Source organism: Astatotilapia calliptera, chromosome 18 (genome assembly GCF_964374335.1).
Source record: "Astatotilapia calliptera chromosome 18, fAstCal68.1, whole genome shotgun sequence".
In the NCBI taxonomy this organism is placed as follows: domain Eukaryota; kingdom Metazoa; phylum Chordata; class Actinopteri; order Cichliformes; family Cichlidae; genus Astatotilapia; species Astatotilapia calliptera.
This window is the reverse complement of record NC_137439.1, coordinates 19,293,622-19,319,220: the sequence shown is the minus strand read 5'-3', so window position 1 is coordinate 19,319,220 and position 25,599 is coordinate 19,293,622. Positions and strand designations below refer to the sequence as shown.

At 41.2% G+C, this 25,599-nt stretch overlaps 1 protein-coding gene across 9 annotated transcripts in view; it reads left to right on the top strand.

The window, feature by feature from the left end:
* The first annotated feature begins 14,024 nt into the window (after nucleotides 1-14,024).
* pbx1a (pre-B-cell leukemia homeobox 1a) overlaps nucleotides 14,025-25,599 on the top strand; it is a 51,266-nt gene continuing 39,691 nt past the window's right edge. For 8 of the 9 annotated variants that reach the window (XR_013903400.1, XR_013903399.1, XM_080293216.1 and 5 more), the window contains exons 1-3: nucleotides 14,025-14,166; nucleotides 14,308-14,782; nucleotides 15,590-15,663. Coding sequence is in view for 7 of the 9 variants with exons in the window: in XM_080293216.1 (XP_080149342.1) it covers nucleotides 14,598-14,782; nucleotides 15,590-15,663 (259 nt within the window). In the remaining 2 variants the exon portion in view is untranslated. Of the gene's footprint in view, nucleotides 14,783-15,589; nucleotides 15,664-25,599 lie in introns of all 9 variants that reach the window. The other variant, XM_080293210.1, reaches the window with a different exon arrangement.

Below are 25,599 nucleotides of genomic sequence, written 5' to 3'. Positions count from 1 at the left end.
TGTGCATGCTCTTGTCGCTCTAAAACTCTGCTGCTCCTGTACCACACACTCCAACCTTCTATGTTAAGACGATGGTGACTACATGTCTTATTGTAGTTGGGGTTATCTCACATGTATGACTCATATGAATGTCTCATCTAGTGTGACACTGTCAGTCGTTGTTATTATTACATCAGTTTTTATTCTACTTTGCTGTCTATTAAATGTAACCAAAATGATGGATAGTGAATATATAACTGGTTATGATAATGAATCTAATTAGCATTGTAATTATTGTCTATTGTTTACTGTTTATTTAAGTCATACGTACACTAAATTGCCAAAAGTATTCATCATTGGTCTTTACATGCATATGAACTTGAGTTCTTAATCCATAGGGTTTAATATGATGTCAGCCCACCTTTTGCAGCTATAACAGCTTCAGCTCTTCTGGGAAGTCTTTCCACAGGTTTAGGAGTGTTTATGGAAATTTTTGACTGTTCTTCCGTAAGGACATTTGTGATGTCAGACCTTACTTTGTGCACTGGTGCACAGTCATGTTGTAACAGGAAGGAGCCATCTTCAAACTGTCCCCACAAAGTAGGAAGCATGAAATAATCCAAAGTATCTTCATATGTTAAAGCAGACCTTCCCAAAGTGTGAGGCCCACCCCTTAGGGGGGGCGCAGAGCCATTGCAGGGGAGGCGCGGTATGAAGGGAAAAAAAAAACAACAACAACGCTTGGACACTGCTAGCACGGGGCGCCCACACAAACGCAAAGCAGGAGATGAAGCATAACTGAATATGTTTCCAAACCAACTTCATTCTAAGCCAAAGACTAGAAAATATGGTGAAGCATATCTTCCCTTTGGTTTCACCTGCACACCTGCCAAGGTAGGTCTCCCCTGCATAATTGCTCTCCAAATCACAGAGAAACAGTATCCCACATTCTTGATTTTTAGTTCACACACACTTGTGGTAATGACTAACTACTCCTGACATTTTGGAGATGTTAGCTCTTTATACAGTAAAGTTACAGCAAATAATATCAGGCTGATCCTGCCGCAATTTGTTCCCCCTGTCTAAATCACGGACAAACGGTATCCCACAGTTGTCAAAGGAGCTTGCAAAGAAAAGCGTCTGGACTTCTTTAAGTTGCTTGAAGACGTTTCACCTCTCATCCAAGAAGCTTCTTCAGTTCTAAGGTCAAATGGTGGAGAGTCCCAGATTTAAACCTAGTGGGAGTAACCCCCCACAGAGGGACAAAAGGACCCCTGATGATCCTCTAATCACCTGAGCCAAGGTGTGAAACTGGGTGTGGGTCCCAATCAGCCAGGGTTTCGGGTGAGCTCATTGTGAAACCTGGCCCCACCTTATCATGCGATTTCCTGAGGTCAGATGGCCCAGGATGTGAGTGGGCGTTAAGGTGTCTGGGGAGGGAACCAATGTGAACATTGGCATCCTCGAAAGAGTGTCCTTTATCCTTAAGATGCAGATGGACTGCTGAGTCTTGTCCTGTGGAGGTACGTATGGCACAACATAGAAGAGCCAGTGTTCACAGTTTGGACAGAGTGGACAGATGGTTTGAAAGAGGAGTGAATGAAGCCATCTATGTCCACTGTGAGCGACCATCTTTGAACAGAGGCAGTGGTTTACGACACCAACTATAATCCAGTTTTGAGTTCCCTCCGCCATTTGACCTTAGAACTGAAGAAGCTTCTCGGATGAGAGGTGAAACATCTTCAAGCAACTTAAAGAAGTCCAGACGCTTTTCTTTGCAAGCTCCTTAGACTACGATGACCTGGATGACTGAGGACCTTCACAGACGGCATCCCACAGTTGTTTATGTTTTTAAACCCATTTTGCACAGAGAGGCAGTTTTTAAAAAATGTATTGATAGCAATGTCGAATATTATTACAACTACATGTAAAACAATTACACCGTGACACCTCTGCCTTTCTAAATGGAGGGACAGTAACTGCGTGTGTGTATGTAAGCGTGTAAAACCTGAAGATAGAGACAAAATGCTGTTAATCTGACTATCTGCCATTCTGCAATTCATCTCATGTAAACAATAACGTGGCGCACAGCGTGACGTGAAAAAAAGGCACATACCTTTAACATTGTGTGACGAACTCTGTATTCCTCATCCACACTTAAACGCAAAAAAGGAGTTTTAAAAAATCTCAGTTTTTGGTGATTCGAAACGCCGTTTATGTTTGGACGAAACAGCTGCGTTTTCAAAAATACCCGTGTAGGCGCGGCCGTAGCGTAAAAGTGTTAGTAGTTTATTTTCTTACTACCTGCAGATTATTTGTATTTGCTTAATTGTTTACTAAATGTTTGAGGTGTGAAATAAACCGCAATGGAGCAAAATATGGGTGTGTGTGGTTGGAGGATGTGTTAGTGCGTGCGTGTATGCGCGGGGGGCAACATTTTTCTTGTAAAACAAAGGGGGGGCCTAGCGAAAAAAGTTTGGGAACCGCTGTGTTAAAGCATTAAGAGTTCTTTCCCTGTAACTAAGGGGCTGAGCCCAACTCCTGAGAAACATCCCCACACCATAATTCCCCTCCACCAAACTTTACACCTAGCTCAAAGCAGTCAGACAAGTACCATTCTCCTGGCTACTGCTAAATGCAGATTCATCATTACCAGACAGAGAAGAGGGACTTGTCCATCCACAGATCACAGCTCCACTGCTCTAGAGTCCAGTGGCGGCATGCTTTACACCACTGCATCCAACGCTTTGCATTCTACTTGGTGATGTAAGGCTTGGATCCAGCCGATCGGCCATGGAAGCTCATTCCATGAAGCTCTCTGCGCACTGTTCTTGAGCTAATCTGAAGGCCACATGACGTCTGGGGTTGTCTGCACACTCTGCTGACCCCTCTCTGTGATTTTGTGGCTGTGTTATTCCCAATCACTTCTACTTTTTTAGAACGCCACTAACAGCTGGCTTTGGAATATTGCACAGGTGACATCCTATCACAGTACCATGCTGGAAGTCACTAAGAGGAACACATTCTTGGACAAATGTTTGTAAAAGCAGTCTGCATGCCTAGGTGCTTGATTTTATACACCTGTGGCCATGGAAGTGCTTGGAACATCTTAATTCAATTATTTGGATGGGTGACTGAATATTTTCGGCAATGCAGTGTAGCTTGCTGTACACATGAAATATGTTTGTGATGAGTTGCTGTGTGACTTCCTACAGGTTCTCTTTTTCCTCCAATCTCCCTTCACTTAAATTTAGTCATAAAAGGGCAAAACAGCGTCCAGTTTTCCCTCACAATTGAATCCTACTGTATGCAGCTGCACCACCACTTCATTTCGATTCCGTCTGAGCACTGAACACTGGTTTGCTTAGGTAGTGTATTCCATTATAATGCATAATTTATAAGGTGATTGTTTGTTTTATATGTAAACTTTAAACAACCCTCAGCCAAGGAGTTAGTAAATAATGCTGTTAAATAAATGTAATGGAAGAGAATTAAGTGGTACGGGTAGCATCCAGTGGAAAGGAAATTCAAGCTCCTTCAGCAGGAGTGTGCAAACCTCTTTCCAAAATAAAGTATGTGTAAAATATGTGTTAGAACAAAATGCAATTATTTGCTAATGATTTAAACCAAAGTGAAAGTGTCAAATACTGAAACTGAGAAATGATAGTTTAATAGCCCCACGTGATTTTATTGCAACCCACGTACCTCTCTGTTTCTTCTTTTTTTTTTCTTTTCTTTTTTTTAGTTCAGATGGCGTACGCAAAAGACGGGAAGACTTGTGAAGTTCTTAAAAACAGCACAACTATACATGCTAACTGGGAACAGCTGGGTAGCATGCTTGGTGGCATAGTGGTTAAAATGGTCACCTCACAGCAAGTTGTTTCCTGGTTTGAACCCCAGCTGAATCGCTCAGCTTCCTTCCCATAAACACGCATGTTAGACTGATTGGTGTTTGGTCCTGTGTGGTCACGGAAGTGATGCAAACAAAAGAATAATGTGCTATATCTGTATGTTTAAAAATGTGACTCTGATGTTGTGAAAAGAATTACATAAATACAGTGCTATACATGAGGTGTTTTTAAAAAGGTGGAAGTGGAAGGTGCATGGTCAAATACTTCAACAATTTCAGCGCAACATTGCTTAAAAGAATGCTGCAGGACTTGTTATTAGTCAAAGATAGTGAATGTGGAGAATTGAACTTTGTACAATTAAAGAAGACCGACACAAACAAGCTGCAGGAATGCCACCGCTTTCTCGACACTTAAACTCAGCGAAGATGAATTGAAAGCAGAAAACATTCCTGTGGTCTCACCACTCAGGATTTAAAATTGTTTTTTAACTTCACGTCCTCGGAGAGAGGACAGAGTGGACCTACAATCCAGCAAAAAAAAGAAAAAAGATCAGCATCCATTTGCGTTTGCATAAGTGCACATAGAAAGCACAGCTATGAAGATAAATAAACAAATTTATTAGATCATCTGTCATAAAAATAAGGAAAACAAATAGTTTAGAAATCTGTCAAAAACAAGTTTATAACCAAATAGTTTAAAATGATATTTAACAAATTCATGTTTTTATAACCAAATTTGAGCACATTGGACTTGTCTGAGAAGACATAAATTGCTAAAGCTTAATATTTAACCAATAAAATTATTTTTTCGGTTCAGGAATGCAAGTTAAAAAAATAAATTTGTGCTTTTCTACAGTTAGTTTCTCCTTCTTTGTAAAACAGTGAATTAGAAAATTGATGGATAATAATAATTATATTTTAGTATTAAAACTATCATCTTGATTAAATAGCTTGCACAGACTGTAACATAAAATTTTTTTTTGGGCGATTAGCAAATTACCAGTACTGTTAATTTAGGACATAAACCTCACACTGGGTGGTGGTTTATTAAATTTGTTAAGCACTGTATGCTTTTCTGTCTGTCATCCTTACACCATCTTCTTCAGGTAGGATATTGCTTAATCCAACATGGCTTTGCTGAACCATACTCTGCACATATTACTCTAGGGGCAGTAGAGCCTGGAGCAGACACAGGGTGAAAGGCAGGGTACACCCTGGACAGGTCATCACAAGGCCAATCTTAAACCCGCTAACCTCTCCACAACTGTGCTGCCCATAGTTCAAACATATTGCATGCTTTTTTTCTTCAAAATTAGATTACTGCCCCAAAGCGTCGAACGACAGCTCTAACTGCATGCGAGGTGAGTTTTAAACATCTTTGACTTTTGTTTCTTCTTACTAAATGAGGAAGATGATAAATTGAAAAGCCATGTGATTTGAGTTCTCCAGTTTCTCATTTTAGTCATTTGGGAAAACCTACACACACACACACACACACACACACACACACACACACACACACACACACACACACACACACACACACACATACACACAGAGTCATTCAGTCAAATACAGTCATGCTAATGTGATGCCAATGCATTACCCCATCAGATTGTGTTACGCATGGACGGCTCTTATCATTTCACCCTAACTTTCAGCTAAACGTGGAGAATGTTTTCCCCTGACATTAGAGTTTGGTAATGGTGCCTCTCAGGGCCACTTTATTTTCTGAAATGAAATATTCATTCATTGGCAGGGACAGTCTTAGAGGAAGTCTGTCTGAAGTCTGTTCCAGCAGACATTTCTTCAATATTTGATGGGTCATCAGAGCTCTGTGTCTAATACTGTGCAATTCTTCCAAATATTCATTTTCTCTGTTTTGCTTCTCTGTCTGCAGATGGTTGAATCTACTTACAGTTAACTGAATCAGACATAAAAAAAAAAAAAAAACTATGGCCAAAAAACATATGGGCAAAAGTATTTTTTTAACCACTTTTGGTGACATTTTAAGCGCAAATCAACCTTTTTCTTGACATTATTTTTTTTTTCTTTCTCAACAGGTTATGTACCTTATAAGGCCTATCTGTTGTGTAAAGCCATCAGCAAGTGCACACTAAATCAGCTTGATTGCATGCCAACAAGAAGATAAAAGGCTCGGAGGTGGGTACAGTAATCCAAAGAGAGCGGGTGGTCTGCTTCAAGGCATATCATTTTATTCTCTCATGCATATTCACTTCTAAGCCTCTGAGTATGCAGATTAGTCTTGCCTGAACAGTGGACTCTCCAATCACATCCTACTTTTTTTCTTTCGCTCTAACTGCACCCTGCTGTGCATGAGCGCTGGCACAATGAAGGTGTATGGGTGTGTATGTGTGTGTGTCTGTGTGTAGGGGGGATTTTTTTTTTTTTGCTTGTTTGCAAGTTTGGGGGCAGGCAGATTTGAGTGTGCATGCATGAATGAATGTTTGGGTCTGTGTGCATGTGTGTTTGTGTTCCCTGTGTGTGTGTAGGTATATGATTGCCAGACACATGGCTTTGTCTTGTCCTGGCACTGTGCTCTGCTCACCAGATGTTCTCCTTTTTTATCATCCTCCACTTGCACCGTGTTCTTTGAGGGTTTTTGAGAATCTGTGCTGCTCACATTCAACTTGCTCTGTTGTTTTCGGCTATTTTGTGGGTAAAAACAAAATGCTCTTCAAAGCCTTTTTATTTTCTGTCATTGAAGGAGGAAGGTTATTACAAACAACAACTCAGCAAATTACATTTAGACAGTAAATTATGTGCTAATAATTGAGACCTTTAAATCACAATTACAGCAAATTCTATTTAGTTTTATATTTCGAAAAAACCGAAACAGTAAAAATATTAATAAAAAATGTACAATTAAGCACTTGTGGTATTGTGGCTTCGGAAAAACTGACTAATATAAACTGCTGGTCTTTGATCACTGAGGTCCAAACACATGACATCAGCAGGGCTGTCTGTAGTCTGCAGGTTTACTGACTGATCATGTCTTTTTGTCCAACTCATACTTTCACAAGCAGAAGAGATTTACAGTATTAATCTTCCAAGATTAATGCATACGTTTTGGCAGGGAAACAACAAACCACGCTTCCAAATCCATGTTTTAACAACTTTGAACTGGCCTAACATAACACAGACCCATAGCTCCAGCTCATGTTGACTGAATATTCACTTTGAGTTGGATCCAAACTAACTTATGACACGTTGAACAGTATAATTAAGGGTAATCCTTGCAGGAGTTTGCAGCTGAACAAGCTACGTGGCATATAATCTAAAAGCAGTAAGCTAGCTCGCCCGTATTCAGACTGTAAAGCAGGTCCTCTTCATTACCTATGCAAACAGCACATATTTACACACACGTGTATAAAAGAATACACTCAAACAAAGAGCTTTGTGATGTTTTAAAGGCTGATGTTTTCTTTAGGTGTTGCCTTGGTGATACTGGTGAAAGTCTTTCCTTTGGTTAGGCCGACAGAAAATAAGACTGTGTAGGAAAACAAGTTCATATCCTAATAAGTGTTTTCTCCCCAAGGGTGTTCAGGCCAAAAGAGCCCCCACCCAGGCATCTTGAGTGCCTTTTAGAGGCCCGTGGTAGCACTGAGTGCAATTGAGGAAGAGTCAGATTATGGGTAATAGGCCAAGTGGACCACCTGCCACCTGTGGGCAACATCATTTTATTTTGTTCTCCTATGTTTTGTGTACTCCTAAATGTTGGTCTGGTTGGTCTGCACCTTATCGCTGTCTCAATGGGCGGATCGATCCAAATATCGATAGTATCGTTGGCACTGCTATTGTGTCAACACTAGCATGATATGATCGATGCTTCTACCCTCGAAGTTCAGAATGTAGCTCACTAAATTGTGTGTAAATTAATTATGTCTTTGGAAATGACAAAATATACCACAGACATGCACTATGAAAAATGTCTGACCCTTTTTGTGGTTATATCTTTTTATCCTATAACACATTTAAACAACAGAGGTTGACCCAAAGTGCTCAAGAAACAGGCACATTTATATCCCAGGTATCCATAAAACCCAGTTTCACCAAACATAAAAAGCCAAAAGGTGTGTTAACTCATTATTGTGGATAGTAAAAATCACAGTAATTCAGTGGTCAATAAAATGTGTTCAGAATTTGCAAATTGACGATGATTTATCTCATAAGTCATGACACACTGCTCTTCCCTACATAAGCTCCCTTAATAAGTTGAAACTGTCAGAAATACTGGCCCTGTATTTATTTGGTATTCGATCGATATAACAATTTGCCTATTTCAAAAAATAACGCACCAATCAGCTACAATCAGCAGGTGAAGCCATCTGGTAACAGTACACCTCGAGTCCTTGTGTTCATGTGGAAGATGTAGATGTCGACCACCCATCTAAATGCTGTAGCAGATTAAGAACACCCCTATTCTTTTTTGTCTGCCTCAACATGACGTGAAAAGAAACATGGCAAGGCCTACTCACTAATTAGATGATCATGCGCCTCATTCTGATTGTGACTTTTCTCTTTGATTGACCCCAACTTAAGTGCTCGATGCTGGTGATGTCAATGGTGGTGATGGCTTTATGAAACAGCTGTAAACACACAAAAGGTCCACCAGGATTCATTTATCAAAGAACGGGGAAACCAGGCCTGAGAATTCCTTATGAGGATCCTGCCCTTCGTCCACAAGAGGTCAGAGTGCAGGGTTGCATACAGAACAACTTTTCAAACGTTGCAACATTTTGCTCACGGCAGAGCAGGTGAGGGGAGGGAGGGAAATGCTGCGATGACTAGCATGTTTACACCCAGCTACCGTTCTAGGTGACTGGTGCTAAACACAGGAAAGCAAGAGTCACGCTACACAATGCAATGCAGTTGTGCCCATGTAAAAATGAGATCAAGCTGTCACCTGGTCGGTGCCACCACCCACCAAACGCACAAACAATCACACCCCCATCAGCAAACGCATAGAGCTGTCAAATAAAGCAACGCTTGTAATTACGGGAGGGGCCGAAATTCAGATTTATTCATTATAAAATGAAGCCTGCCGATCGACGGAGGGACAGCTCTCCTCCATCTGTCATCGTCGAAGCCGCACGCGTCTGACAGAGGGATTCATTCGTCTTGTCGTCTTTGACAGTCGGATTTTCCCGGTGCACTCCCACCAAGAGTCGCACGGGATTTTTTGGAGGCATTCTAAAAAAGAAAACACTCTGTGACAAGGAATAGGCTCTTTATGAATGCAAATGAGTCTGGGAAAATTCACAGAGTAGCTAGCGGGCTCCGAGGCTCCGGCATCCGTCACATCTCCCCCCACCAGGCACAACCCACGCTTTGCCAAGAGGTCTAAGGGCTTACAGGGGCCCTACAGCAAGAACAGACACACTCAGGGGAAAAAAAGGGCATGGAAATCCTGTGGCTGACATGCACTGCGAGTGCCACCGGTGACTATTATTTTCATGAAAATGATCATCTTACTGTTTTTACATGCCATCCACAGAATCGCTGGTGGGTTTTGGGGCTTTTTTATTATAAACCATTCATCTCCAAATCCCTCTCTGTGTGCGGATATGTGCGTTTGAGGATGCGTCACTTGTATCACTTGACATTTGGCTCCCCTTTTATCCTGTTCCAAGGATAGTAAGTCAAATGCTGTGTGACAGGTCAACCCCTTCATATCAGTCATTCTTCACCCTGACCCAGCCTCGGCTGCACAAAAACACATCCGGCTTTTTCCACAGTAAAAATGATCACTGACTCAAAGATGCAAGAGATTGCTGCAGGGTTCAAAAGCATCTCCATCCTTACGCATCTAGTTTTTTTTTCTTCTTCTTCGTCTGCAGTCGAAATCCAAGAAACAGAAGCTGTTCATTCAGAGGATTTATGTATAATATTACATTAACCATGCGCAGCTTTTGTTGTCGACTCCTGGTTTAAGTATTTAATTTCCTTAATCGTTAATCTGAGGTGCAAAGAAACTGGAACGGGTGGGTATTTAATTTAGTAGGAGTTCAGAGGAGGATGGTCAACTGAAGCAGAGCAGGGGCTTGGAAATGCTGACTCGGCTCCTGTCGCTTAATCTATTTGAGGCGTGATTAAAGTTTAATTCGTGCCCATCTCCTAATGCTAGCCGAGTGTGTGTGTGTGCTCCTCAGCAGTGGGTCGGTGAGTAGTTTCAAGCTGAGCCCAGGTCTTTTCTCTCTGTCTGGGCCTCACTTTATTCATGCCTGAGGGACGCCAGGAGCAGCAAACAACTGAATTTTTCATCAAGGTTACTTCCTGTGCCATGCAGTTGCTGCTTTCCCGCGCTGTGTTCCTACCTCATACATAACTTACCCTGCCCTGACCCGCAGCTCTCTCTCCAGGAGGAGCTGTTTGACCCTGGTCCAGATAAGAGAATATGTGCTGTGGAGTCAGCATCGGTTTGTTATGAAGCTCGAAATATTGTGATTTGGTTCACCTGGTTTGGTAAACCAGGCGAATATATCTGGAAGTGTGTAATCCACTAAATTACCCATGTTATACATGGTTTATTACACATTATCAGGATTTTAAAGTGCATAAAGTTTTGTGGGGGGTTTTGGACGCTTCAAGAGGTAACGGGAGTTTCTAAAATGTTACGCCACTGTTTATTTTTATTTATAGTTCATGCCGTAGTTAAGTTCCAGTCCCGGATGCATTATAATCTTTGGTACGATCTGTCTTCTTCCATTCATCAGAGCAGCTTCGCCAACAAATTCAACTAGTTTACATTTCTGTTGGGAATATCGAACTCCTTAGCATTTTTAGTCTCCAAAAAACAACTCTGCAACTTCTGCAGAAAACATCGACTGTTTATAAGAACATTTTTACATCAAAATTCATCTGCAATTATAATCAAACTCTACTTTTTATGAGAATATTAATGCTGCAACAACACATTTGGTTTTAATGGAGGGAAAATATGCAGTGTCAGACGATTTTTTTCCCCCTTCTTCTTCTCTTTCATTAAGGCTGAAAATGCTGCTTTATCTCAATACAGCAATCAGAGCCACAAATGAGGTCTTATTTATTCTATTCAGAGTTTACTTTCCTAACGGCATCCGAGCAGTAAGGTCATTTTTGTCTATTGGCTTACAGTGGAATAAATTTGAATTTAGAGTGAACAGAATGAGCTCTTTCGATCATATTTCACGCTAATCAATGCTGCCTTGATTTGTAAATCAGAACTTAGGAGACTGATGAGTGGGGGGTTGACACAGATTGGGATTTGAAGAACCAACCTGACACTGCGGTTTTATATTAGCTGAATGATGGAGTAAAAAATATAAGGAAAAGAAAATTAATTGTCTTGACTCCTAAATGTTTTTTTTCCTCTCACTTTAAAGCATGCACGATTGCAGCTGAACCACCATCTCCCTTCAGAAGATTTACAAGATAAATATGAGGCCCCCTCCAACGTTATGACACAGTTAAATAGGGAATAAAATAAAGCCGAATGGCTGCTGGACTGGAGACTTCCATTTCAAGGCTGTGCTGTGCAGTCTTTGCAGCTCCTGAGTGTCAGACATTATCACCACCACTACCCTCAACCTCACCCTGCCCCTTGTGACAATTACTACTCTACCTCCCTATTCAGCACGTAATGAGAAAACTGACTGATCGATTTCTGTCCGGCCAGTAAAAAAAAAGAAGAAGAACAGACCACACTCCGAGGCACAGAACTGCAGTTTATCCACGTTACAATTTCGATTTTTCAGGCGTTAATGGGAGAAATACTATTGCAAGGCAGCAACTAAATTATTTTGATGATGTATTAATCATCTGATTCATTTCTTGATGAATCATTGGGTCTATGACATGTCAGAAAATAGCTGTCACAGTCAAAAAGTAAATACGACAAAGCAGATACAGTGCCCTTTTTAATTGCATCTGCTCGTCTTCATTCCTACTGTACCGGCTCCCAATGTTGAGCTTGTTACTCAAGAAAAGTATGTATTACACATTACATTACTCACCACAGTAATTTGTTACACTACTCATTGCATTACTTTCTCGTCACTCCGTAAAATGACCTGAAATAATGTCTCATTTAGGTATGAACACAAAGCTGACAACACAAGACAAAGATGAAAAAGCCAAGTTGATTCTACTTTAGAAGCATGCTCGGATAGAAATGGAGGCTACAAACATGACTGCTTTTGTTACCTGTCGAAGTTCAGGCTCTGGCTGCGGGGCTGGGGTCGGCATACACTCAGCTTTAAAATCCCTCTCGGTTCTTGACTACTTTAGTGTTAGCATGCTATCTATGCAGTAGCCTTGCAAAGAGCCAAAGTTCTCTCAGCAGCAGGTATTCGTCTTAAAGTTTGCGAGGTTTCGTGTGTGATGCCGCTAAAAACAAAATGAAGCCAATGCGTTGGTGCCAAAAAAAAGTGCAGTTCACCAAATGACCACTTGAGGCTCACTTCAAAGGTGAATCTATCCACACAGGCTTCAAATGGCAAAGTTGAGCTGGAAGAAAAATAAACACATTTAAAGAAAGGTACAAAAAAATTTTATATTGATAGTTTCATTTGCTGTGTCAACTTCATAGTGATTTTTTTAAGCCCTCTTCTTTAATTGCTAAATAAAAATAATAATAAATAACAAACTATCAGTAATTTTCCACCTGAGACCAGGAATGTCAGTTAAGTTTAGTAACTCATAAAGATGACAGGCAAAATAATAGTAATAGTTTTGCAACACATTTACCACAAGAAGTGCTGCAAAAGTCAAAGTGTGCAAATTTGTGAATTTGTGACTTGAGGGGGCACGTTTGAGTGGCTGAGTTGTGGTTGTAAACAGTAAATAAATAAATAGGAGTAAAATTATAGGTTTTCAGCTCTCAGTGTATTTGTGTAAGTATTAGACTACATATTTGTATTTTTTCCCACGTGTAAAACATTTTATTCCACAATTTTGACATTTTATTCAACAAGCCCTCGCATTTTTCAAAACACAAGGTGTTTGGATGAAGACACATCCAAACACCCAACGTACAAACACGGTCAGATATAAGGGCATTTGTTGATACACGACCGACATGCACACATTTTGTGTGAACTTTTGAGGTTTTGAGAAAGCTAAGGTATTAAACTGAGTTTTTGGCAGCTGTTTAAAACAAACTACAGATTCAGTGTCCTGACGGGCTGTTTGGATGCTACATCCTCTGGACTGTGTGTGCAACACAGATGGACCCTGATCAGATGATAAGAGACTTCAACTGCTGGAATAACGACTCAGCAGGGAGCTCCCCATGCAGGGCTTTATTTTTAATTAATGCAATTTTTAATTGGATTTAAAATGGAAATCCAATGACAGAAAGCTGGGCTAGTTCATTCGGTAGCAGCCTACGTTCTGGACTAACAAAATAACCTTTAGCAATATGAAGTGCGCAGGTACCAAGTTAAACTAGTCATAACAGCAGGTGGGTGAAGCAGCTACCAGTAGGAATGAAGGATACCACTGACCAACACAGGAAAGGGTGAGAAATACTGAACTGCCTACATAGCAAAAGCCTAAAAGTCCATCTCAATAAACTGAGGCGGTTTTAGATTATAAAAAATAATTATTTTGGCCAGCAGTATTACTCCCCAACAGCTGTAAACTGATAGGAAAAATGATCACATTTCTTTTTAATCAATTATCCAGATATTTTATGAGATTTATTTTCTGTTACTGGGTAACTGATGGTTGGAGTAATCTTTATTATATATTATATTATTAAATAGCATTAGCTCTTATTGCTCTCACAAGTAGGCTGTTGTGTTGGATTCCAAAGGAGGAAGGCTGCTAGTTAGACCGCTTTCTGTTACGACTCTTGTGGTCCAATATTCCAACTCAAGACTTGTAAAACGCTTTCCACAAACTGCTCTATGCTCTAATAAATTCATCTTGATTTATTGTTCCTTTGACTGATTACACGGGTGTAAATATTCAGCAGGAAAATATATAGTCCGGATGACAGAGTGTCTTTTCCGAGCACCACCATGCTGTCCTGTTGGGTCAGAGCTCCACTGCCACTCACAATTATTTATTAGGCTACATATGCACCCTCGATCCATCACTGTATTGCCACCCGGTCCGGTCACATCTCTTTATGTTTATTACAGTGTCCCACCTTCCCGAGGAAGATGATTGACGTTTTCGGAGAGGACCGAGGTGGGACTTGCGCGCTTCTTCTTCTCCAATCGTGGCTCGAGGGGCGGAGGCTTTTCATCCACACTCTGATTATGAGTCAGTTACCAGACATAAGCGAAACAATAACAGTTGGTGGTACTTTGTATCCAAAACCTTCAAAGGCAAGTTGAGTCTTTAGCGCGTTTTGGCGCATCAAGCTCTTGAGTATATCGGAGGTTTCATAAGAGGAGCACAACGCTCTCCACTTTTAATCACATTAGGAGCCTTTAATGTTCAATCCTGTTTTTTTTCCTTCCCTACAGTAGCGGTGCAGGAGTGGCCAAAGCCTAAAGCAGCGATTCAGATCAGATTTCACCTAAACCAGCTGGGAGAGAGACCGAGAGAAAGCGAGAGAGAGGGTTTGTCAGTCTCCCTCCTCCCAAATCCAGAAAAGCTTACCAAGGAAAAAGGAGGAGTGGGCTGGGAGAGAGACACCGAGGAATCCAGAGGAATTTCCGAGGATATTTTCTCTTCTTTCTTTTTTCCTCTCTTCCCCTCTTTGATATTAAAATTTTAAAAGTTGGAGTGGAGGCAGCAGGGACCGTGGTCAAGGATGGACGAGCAGCCTCGGCTGATGCACTCCCACGGGGTAGGCATGGCCGGACACCCCGGCCTGGCGCAGCATATGCAGGATGGCACGGCAGGGACGGACGGAGAGGGAAGAAAGCAGGACATCGGAGATATATTACAGCAAATAATGACCATCACAGACCAAAGCTTAGACGAAGCACAGGCGAGGTGAGGCTTCACAAAACACTTTATTTATTCACGTGAAAATGGAAATATTTGGGATGGAGAGGGGGTGGGGGGGGGGGGGAGATCATAACATTGTGGTTCGGATCAAGACTGCCTCTAAATGAAAGCAATTACGCCCACCGAAGTGCCGTGACTGCGCGAAAGCGAAAGAAAGACCCTAAAAACTTGTCACGATTCGTGGTAAATTCTTTGCAAAAACTTTTCTGTCATTTTTTTAAGGTAATATATCGAAACTATAAATGATTGCGTGGCTATATGAGATTGACACGGGGGTGTGTTTTAGCTGTGGAGCACTGAGGCACCTCAGTCAAAGTGAGAGTCTTCTGCCTTGTTACAAAGGAGCTTACATTGTAATCCTATGCTGTAATAACATGTTGCAGATCCCTTTCTATAGCCTGCACTAGCAATAAAATATACATATAGCAAACATTTGAGGCAAGTTGTAGTACCTGAGTGAATTTTATTGGATGCTGCATAGGATAAATCTGTGTTTTCCAAAGATTTGAAGTCATGCATTGTGCATTTAAATTATTTTCAAAAGAATTATACCCACAAAGTATGGATTGATTTTTTTTAACAAATATATTTTTTCCCATGCTTTGGCTCCTGTAAGTTTTATATATTTGCATGCTTTGAAATGCAATCAGCTGAGATATGTTGGGAAAATGTAACCTTTCGGGGATTTCAGCAAGTTCAGTTGTGTTGCCACTTGTTTGAATACTGATTTGGAAAGTGGTGTCCTGTCCCCCCATCCCTCCTTTGTTTTTGTTTTTTTGTTTGTTTTTTTAGAAAACATGCACTCAACTGCCACAGAATGAAACCGGCTCTCTTCAACGTCTTATGTGAAATAAAGGAGAAAACAGGTAAGGTCACTTTTATGGCCAGTTCCTTGTGTGTCAGCATCACTTGTTTTCTTTTCTCTCTTTTTTTGGTGTCTTCTTTTGATCGTTGAAGCATTTTTAAAGAAAAGCAGAGGTCACGGTTATCTAGACTTGACTCTCCCAAACCAGTAAATATGTATTTACATCATGTTTTCTTTCACAAACCTCACTGACACTGGATAGCTCGCTGTCATTGGACATTTGGGCCTCTTTGGGACCGTCTTTCTTTCTTTCTTTCTTTCTTTCTTTCTTTCTTTCTTTCTTTCTTTCTTTCTTTCTTTCTTTCTTTCTTTCTTTCTTTCTCGCTCCTCTCTTCTCTGTTTTCCTTGGCCGAGTTTGATGGTGTTTGCTGAAGTGAGCTGTTTTGCATGCAGAGACAGGTCAGGGGGATTTTCTGTTTATGTTCGCAGCCTGGGTCAAAGTCATGAAAAAGAATGTGTGAATTATTACTCTCTTAACAGCAGATTAAAAGGAGAGCTCCTCACATGATGAAAGCCTGTGACTATTCTCTGAGGGATGTGGCAGAGCGCTGCTTTTGAAGGGGAGGAAATAAAACAAAAGATCCAATATAACCTTATCTGTGAACACAACTTTGAAGCTGTCTGAGATTATTGAGAGAGCCTTGTCACTTTGGCTGCTCGGTTGTCGCGTCGCAGCCATGCAGACAGCTGAGAATAAACACGGGGCTTGTGCTGTATGGAGGCAATGCCGTTTTCATTAATTTAACATGAACTGTTGTTCACTGAAGCTTCACTCTTATGAGTCAGAGTTTGGCACAGCCCCCCCCCCTCCAAAAAAAAAAAAAAAAAAAAATGAAGGGAGAACGTGTAGACACTTGATTTTCGTCACATTTAAAACATGAAGCCCATGAGGAAGAAGCTATAGCAGGCTGGGGCCCTGCTTCTAAATTGCAAGGCTTGGAAAAGTGAGAGAGTAATGCCTGGCTCTTTGTAAACTGTCTGGCGTCTTCCCGGGTTCAACCAGAGTTCGTTTCCAAAAAGAAGAACAAAGTGACTTGGACCTTTTCCTGGCTTTTCCCCCCTGCCTCTCCTCTCTTCCCACCGTTCTTGGCAACCAGGATTTCACAGGGCTTCTGACGAGAGAGGCTCCCCCCAGACTGCAAATTGCCCTCCCCTCCGCTTAGCACCAAGTTTGGAAAAGGAACATAATTCAATTCAATGTGGATTACATTTTCTCTCTCTCGCTCTCTTTTTTTTAATGCATCGGATCAGTTATTTTTACTTAAAATGTGGCTGGGGAACATTTCTCCCAAACCACAAATCAGCGAGCTCTAAATAGCTACATTGTTTTGATGGCGACAGAACGACGTATAAAAAGTTAAGAATAACCCAAGCAATTTGTGAGGGAATCAAGAGTGAATGGCTGCCTCTCTGTGTCCTCCCTGTCTGCGTTTGAAGAGCTGAGCCGCGGCTCATCTTCGCCCATAGGAGGTTTGTGCAGACGAAACTGAAAATCCTTTCACTGCAGTGACAGAGAAAATGACTCAAACCTTCACCATGGCATTTACAGCCAAATGTGCTGAGTGCAGTGTATGCGAGCGGAGTACAGCCTGTAATTTGTCAGCCTTTTTTATATTCTTTATAAAGAGTCAGCTTCTCCCTGCTTTTTACACTGTTGCAGTGAGAGTGTCTGCGAGAAGAAGAGCGAGCAGGGGGCGATGAGTACAGCAGGGCAGATTTGAAGCAACGCTTTCTCCTCGACCTTTAACTGAAGAGAGGAAGTGTTTTTTCTCCTTCTTCTTTACGTCATCTATAGGTGCTGCATGTTCACGTGTCTGTGTGTGTGTGTGTCTTGTACGCGCCTCTTCTTTGTGGTGCGAGTGTTGACAGCAGCAATATGGGACATTAGAGCAGTGAGGTGTCCATTGGCAAGCAGCTGACAAACAAGGCAGGAGCACATGCCAATAGCAGGCCTTAACTGATGACCTCACACACCCCCACACCCTGTTTATTTGCGCAGGGGTCGTTCCTGTGTCACAGATTTAGAGTATTTAGCAAGCTTAAACAAGCTCAGGTTCACACGCTGGCCGATGGAAAAGCAGCGACAGAGATTTGTGTTACGACTTACAGTCGTACCTTTCGACACCGGGGTTGTTTGGCCCGTCTTCTGGCCCCTCTCGCCTTTTTTCTTTTTTTAAACTATCATCATTGTTTCTGCAGTTCCTGAGAGCACTTAGAATTTGTTTTCCTGTGCTTGCTTCACATCCTGTGAAGAGAACCGGAGAGCGTCTTTGTTTGTGTGGAACCATTACGGCGAGACAAGCTGGCACGTACAGGTTGACTAAGTAAGAGAAGCCAGCCACCAAGTCAGTGTTTCTGGGTGTCAGATTTCAGGCCTACGCTCTCCCTCTCTCACTCTCTGTCTATCTGTGGGCCTGCGACCGTTTCGTCAGGCCACTCTTGTCAGCAGCCTCACATTACTCCCATGCAGGCTCGAGTCAGATGGCGAGCTCCTGCATGACTAATGTGATCAGATGGATAATGCATTACACCGCTTGAACTTATCAAAGCTGGAGACCTGCTGAATCAGTCCATCCCGCTAAGTGCCACCCTCCGCTCTCAACCCCCCCTCCTCCCCATGCATGTGCCGCTAATTGGACGTGTACACACAATTTAGATATTCACAGTGGTGTTGATCTGGTCACTTTGGAGGTGTCATGAACTCTTGAGCAAATGTTGTTCTTTCAGTGTCAAGAAGGCGGCTTTTGTTTTGATGGCTCAAGAGTACTCTTTGATAGTAGAGATGCACAGATCAAGCAGCCAGGCACAGATTTTCAGTGTTCTCAGTCCAGACCTGATTCGTTGCATGTAAAACTTGGGCACAGTGGCACAGGCAAAAAGTGGTGTGTGCACTTTGGGGGGACAATCAGAAAAACTTTAGTGAGAACAAACTTTAATCAGACACTTAAATCCCCCCTGAACATGGTTATTTTAAAGAAGCTAACAAAGGTAAAGTGGTTAAAGCTAATGAGCCTCAGTATGAGCAAAGGATAGTTACTTTGGGGATGAGTAATAAATAAAAAAGGGTTCAAGTCCTGTTATCTGGTGAATTTATAAACTTTTTACAAAATGATGTAAGGACTTGATTTTTGTCTTGCGATATAAATGTGTTGCACCTGCTTTTGTAAAATATGTCAGGTAAAGGTGGGTGCACAGCGACTTACTGTCGGGTTATTATTTGTACCTCATTTTGGTAGCATAACACTTTGTTTTCAGAGTAGTTTATTAAGCAAGAGAAAATCTGTAACTTACTGCAGTTTGAGGTAAACTTTAAAGTTTACTAATTTTATTATGAAAATAATGTTTTACATTGTAGAAAAGCTGATTTTTGGTTCTATATGTTGTCAGTTAGAGTTCTTAGAAACTATATGATAGTTTAACCAATAATACCGGCTGGACCAAATGGTCTCTAACAACCCAACAACTGGTGGCTGCCAATGTGTAATTCAGATTATATGGGATTGTTTTTGTTTTAACCTTAAAAAAACAGTCTAATGGATTGAAACAAAACAGCAAAACGAGGACACACTGCAGCCTGTAAATGACCAGGTGAGATGAGTAGCAACTGATAGCATACTTAGCATTAGCTTGGTAATCATACCAATGAGAATCTCCATCAGCATCTCTGTGCAGGAAAACGCACCAACTTGTGTTTACCAAGCTTTTAATTAAGGAAGCAGAGCACTGGAAAAAAAAAAAAACGTGTAACACTGAGCAGTAGACTTAGTCAGTCCCCAATAGATGACATATTTGTCCAATGCCATCACTGCAAAATCCAGATGGGATAAGGCAGCATATCCAGATGTTTTGTTTTGTTTGATCAGCTGTTGAAAATATGTATTATTTACCATAAAAAACAGCAAAGCTTCTTAATGCAGTAGGTGAAGCCAACAAGAGTTGGCATTTTGCTTAAATAAATGAGTGAAACGAATAAGTGATCATATTCAGTAACATCAGTATAGCAGTAAATAGCAGTATTGAGCATCATGGATCCTGACTTTGACTGTTCACTAATTACTAATCAAATAAGTGGTGTCAGATCTGCTTTGCTTGACTGAAATAAGCCCAAAGGTGCACGGCGATAATGTCAAATTACCGTTTTCTGTAACATTAGCGTTAAACACTTGGAGAGGTACTGGTTGGGCTCAATTCAGCCGTGGATAAACTGGTCACTATGGCTCCCAGTCCTGCAGTTTTTCAGTATTTAATTGACATGGCTGTCCATGATGAGTTCAGGGGTTAGTGTTGCCTCTCTTTGTTACCCTCCTCTCATCTCCAGTGACAGATGGAGGCATTAGTCTCCAATGTGGCGCTGTCCTGAAACTAATGGCTATGTCCTTGGTTTCCCCGCGCTAGCTGGGAGACTGTATATCTGTCCCCGGCTTGGAAGTGCCGAAGCAGCAGTTTATCCCCCTATGTTTTAGTTTCCACGGAAATAAGGCTGAACAGGACTCTGCCTGTTCTCTCATAAATAACTTCAAATAAATAACTTCAAAATGTGTGCGAAGTTTTCCCGAGAAAAATATTGCCTGGCTTTGATTTATGCATTTATCGGAAAACTCTTCCTCTACTTACCAGAAATGTTCGTCTAAGTGAATAATAATAAACATGTAGTATATTTTTATAAGTATAGTCGGAGAGGGGATGTGCTGACTGTCAGTTTATCTTTGCTTTTGAAGTGAGTTATGACATGTGTAAATAGACCGGACTCCCTTTTATTCACTGGCATTTCCTCTATATTCATATTTATGCTCACTACATATTCACTTCAGGGGCAACAGCAAGTATTTTTGCTGTTTCCTGTCCTCTGATATAAACTCACTTGCAATTAGGACAGCTAATATATTATGCAAATGTTGACTGGCTTAATTGAGACATGTTAATCATGTTTTAAGAGGCTAATTACAGCCCTGTATATGTGAGGTGGGAGTTGTAATTAGCCGTGATAACAGATCTGGCTGTAGAATGGTCATATTCTGTGTGTCGATGTATGGGAAGGGTGTGTGTCTGTGTGTGAGATATAGGTATGTTGCTGGGCTTGTTCTATGTTTGCTTTCACTCCTTATTTTTACAGACCTCTCGCCCTCTTTAGCACACAAAAACAATGATAATGTGTGTTTACCTTTCCACTGTTTTTGTCCTCTTTACGTAGTCACAAGTTAAACTGGCGTCCACGTCTGTTTGCTTCACCTTCGCTGAAAGGGCAATAGGGACAGAAAGACGGAGCTATCGGCTCACCTATCCAAGAGAAATATGAATTCATTGCGTCTCTTTCTATAGTTTGTTTCCTGCACTTTTCAGTCTGGTTATCTGATGCAGCAGCGCTGACCATTCTGCACGCCGGGCTTTTATTCGAGACTGTGTTCTTAGTTTTCTGACAGAGATCATATTCAGATCCATTACGCTAAGAATGCCTTCCCACTTATCGAATATAAAATTGCTTTAGAGAGGAAATTTGCTCTATGGCAGAGTGGAGTTTCTTTTTTATCAGATGTTTGTCTCTAGAGCAGCTTTTAGTGTCTACAAAACAGCTCTGGTGACATTATTGCAACTGCAATTGCCTCACCCATTGTTTTTGTTATTGGTGCTGTTTGGATTTGATTGGATTTTCCACAGTCTCATGGAATTGCTTCACGCAGCGTGACTGGCAAACGCATATATCCTCATACTGTTGGTGTTGAAACACCTGCAGATCTTATTATTGATATGTTCATGGGGCTCTAACCATACACTCCTACCTTTGAATTATACTGGGGGGTTTTTTGGCCTTTTTTTTAAAATACCTTTCATATATTTTCTTGTGTCAAAAAATGTAAGTTATAACATATTCAGATTTTCTTGATGGAGGTGTGTTTTCCTGGCACCCTGCCACTAAAATGTAAGTGGTGTGTAGGCAGCATGCTGGGGTCGTACAAAGGACCCCCTGACTTCGATGAACAGTCAAACATAAAATGGCAAGCACTCTTCCCTGGCTGACTTAGTAAAAATGACACAAATTAATACATGCTGCTTAAACAGGACCAAGATTAATGGTTGCCTTTCGCAGCGGCTTAGATCCACTGTCAGTCGCTGCTCGCTGCCCAGATGGAATCAACACCAATCAATGAGGCTGCCTGACTCTCACTAGATATCTGCTTAGGATGCTGAGTGGTTCACACACACACACACACACACACACACACACACACACACACACACACACACACACACACACACACACACACACACACACATTTAAATATGTACTGTACATCCACACACAGCTATTCGATGCGGTACTCTTGTGTCTCTCCTCAACATTTCTTCGGATAAACTCATGGGCATATATTGTGTTACTTCCCATACAGTGTGACGTTCAATCAGGTGCCACAAAGTCAGATGGGGGAGAGCAGTGAGGCTGATGGCTCAGTAGTGATTGGATGTTTCAATTACTGATAGTAATGCCATGGTGTAGTGAGTCATGCAGTGCAGATAGCACCATTTATTTTAATCAGGACAGGGGAGAGATGGGTGTGGATGTGTCTCCCTCATTTCAGAGTTTCACATTTAGATGCAGGGGAGTGTGTGCTCTCTTTCTCTCGCTCTATCTTTCTCTCTCTTTATGTCACACACAAACACTCGCACACAACCGTGCACACATGCACATGCTCAGGTGGATTGAGAGTGGAGGAGAGGTTGCCGTGGGTAACGCATAGCGACAAGGTACTCTCTCGGTGAGCTATTCTAATTTATGTTAATAAACCTCGCCTGTGCCGTGAGAGACAAAAGGGGCCACAGATGAGCCTTGGTAACCTCGGCACCTTCGCTGGAAGGAAAGGCACAGACAAAGAACAATGCAGACACACACACGCACACACACACAAAAAAGCAGAGAAGAGATATTGAACTGTAGAGAAAGACACAAATACTGTGGCGGAGAGCGATGATAAATTTAGCCACACAAAGAGTTGTTTTTGTGGCTGCAAAATCAAACAGTCTCTTGCTGGCAATCTTCAGTGCGGTGTACGGTATGTACTATTTCTGCGCGCGTGTCACAGTGTGTGTTGCAGGGGCAGAAACAGGCAGGCAGGCTGTCTCTGGGGATTGTTGCTGCTAATTCCGTGGGGCCTATAGAGACGCGGGGTTCCTGCAGTTTTTGGATCACTTCCCTTGGCAAATGTGACACCACAGGTAGCATTTAGCACAGTGGGGCGAGAGCACGGATGTTAGCACAGGTCAGCACTTGGCCTAGCCACCTGGCAGTGTAAATACCATCTCTGAGAGTAAGATAAGGGCCCTTAAGCCTGCTTCTGAAGGAGGCAGGCAAAAAAGGGAAACCTCAACATGCAGGATTTTTTTCAAAAAAGGGTGTTAGAGTGAAAGATTTTTTTTTTTGTTAGAAAGAAATACATTAATGCCACTCGTGTCATATAAAATGTCGTTAAACTCAAATTACATTAGAAGCAGCGCCGATTTTCTCAATCGTCAGCAGGTTTGACTCAAAGTTTTATCTTAATCTGTTTTGTGTAGATATCCGTTGCCTCGTTGCTATTATATGTTTTCAGTGTGAAAACTAACCAAACCATTTTCTGTTTGGTTAAATACGTACCCAATTTTCGCAGTAACAGCCATGAGGATTGATAATGCGGTGATGCTTCCTTGCTGCTTCCCTGTACAGTAAAAAATCTGTATCCCCTACCCAAAGAGTGAAAGCTGTGGATTTCCACTGTGCCTTCTGTCTGCCAGCTTGCCTTTGGCGATGTTAGTTCTGGACAGTTAACTCCTACTGAAATTATGTTAATTGCTGTCATTTTCTTTTTTCTACTTGAGCATAATCAGCAAATTATATACTTCTGTTCATTTATTACCGAGCCGCTCCTAACGGAGTTTTTACCCTTCAAAAGATTAAAAGTTAGGAGGTAGTTTGCTCTTATGATTTGTGTATATTCATGCGGGTTTATGGGTATTTTTATGCTATTAGCAATTTGTTATTTTCTGTATCAGTTTGTAATTGCATCAGCTGTTCTGGGCCATAAAAGTTGTCTTAATGCTCCGAATGTGGTGTGAACGCTGTGCTAGTGACACCTGAGAAGTGCTTGTGCTGGAGCCTATCGAAACATAACTTGTGTAAGGTTTATATCGTTTTAATCTTTGTTTGACAGTTTGCCAGTGTGATGCTTTTGTGTTGTTTTGGCAATACTGCCACCCTGGATGCCATCATGCCGCAAGGTTGTTTTTGGCATTGTTACAAAAGTTTCAGGTGTTCACGCACTTAGTATGGAGGAACAAACATAAACATCTTATTCCTGCAGCTGGTGCAGGACTCCTAACTGGTACCAGAAAAAGAGAAAAGAATCACACCTGCACTGTTCTCTGCACCGTCTACCTGTTAAATACAGAACTGATTTGAAGATCCTTTTATTTGAATAGGTTGACACCTGGGTACATTTCAAATCTTCCCTGTCTCTACTCTCCTTCTGGGTCTCTCATATCCTCAGAAGAACTGCATTTTAACTGTTCCACCATCATGGTTAGTGGGTAAGGCTGACTTTAAGTTGGAGCAGCAGCCCACAATTGCTGGACAAGCTTTCCAATTACAATCAAAGGTTTGCTCTTTGTTGTTGCTTTTAAGATGAAGACTTGCTGGCTTTCAATGGTCTTTTGTAGTTTTTATTGGTCTTTAGTAGTTTTAGTATTTTGGCACTGATGATCACAGTGTATGTATGTTCCCTAACTCTTCCTAGATGCAATTATTCTGGATAAAACGAAGGATATAAACTATATACTTACAGTTTACGACATTATTTAGGAAATATTTAAAATCATAATCTTGGTTGCTAGGATTATTGACATTTGTATAACTTCTGGGAGACATTTAAAATGCATATTTAAACATTCAAATCCTTACAAATTATATATGTAGTAGCTGATCTCAAAATGAAAGGTGACATGGCATTTAACTGGTACAATTGTACATTGTACCTGCCTGAAACAGGTATCTCTTGTAACGAGTCTCAATGGGAATACCTGTTTAAATAAAAGCTAAATAAAAATTTTGAAAGAAATTACAGGAACATTACATTACGTGTACATTTTTGATACTGTGGGTACTTTACATGTGCACGCTGTTGTTACGAATATGTGTAAATAAGTGTTCATCAAACACTGAAACTGTGCATCTCATACAATAAAAAGTGTAGCTTACAAAAAGAAAAATACCTGTATGTATTTATTATTCATTTGTTTGGTGTTCGTGAACAGCCGTTTGTTGCTGTCTCTCTATGAAGATAAAAAGAATGACATGATAAATTAACTTGCACATCTGTGTTTTCACATATCTGTGTGAATAAACGTCACAGGCAGTAAAAGCTAGCAAAAACCTCCAGTATAAGTCTAATTACCACTTAAGTTACCTTATAGGTACGGGTAGGCCTGAAGGTTAGGGGTAGATGCTCTGATGTCACTCTCTGGGTGTAGTCAGCTTGACTTCATTTGAAGAATTATAGGAATCTTCCCATTGTGTGCATTATTAATTACTCTTATTTTCATGTCTAGGTTTATGGACTACCCTTTCGAAATCCCTCACTTTCTATGTGCACACATACACACAGGCATGGCCTCTGCTGTTACAGGAAGGCAAACTGTGTTAGTTTAACCTAACAAGACCTCTCGTTTTTACGTTAAACTAGGTCACGTGACACAAAGACAAGTAATATTAGACATGCATTTATTACCACTTCATTGAATAAGTTTCAGTGAGTGAGCGTACATGGATAATTTATTTTCAGACTTCCCTGAGGCAGACCGCATGACAGTATGTGCAGGTTCACCCACGCCATGTTGTAAAAGGAGGATTTTAGTGCTTTCTCGCCGATGCTTTCACGAGTCGTTCACAAGATATGAAGCGACGACCCCGTGA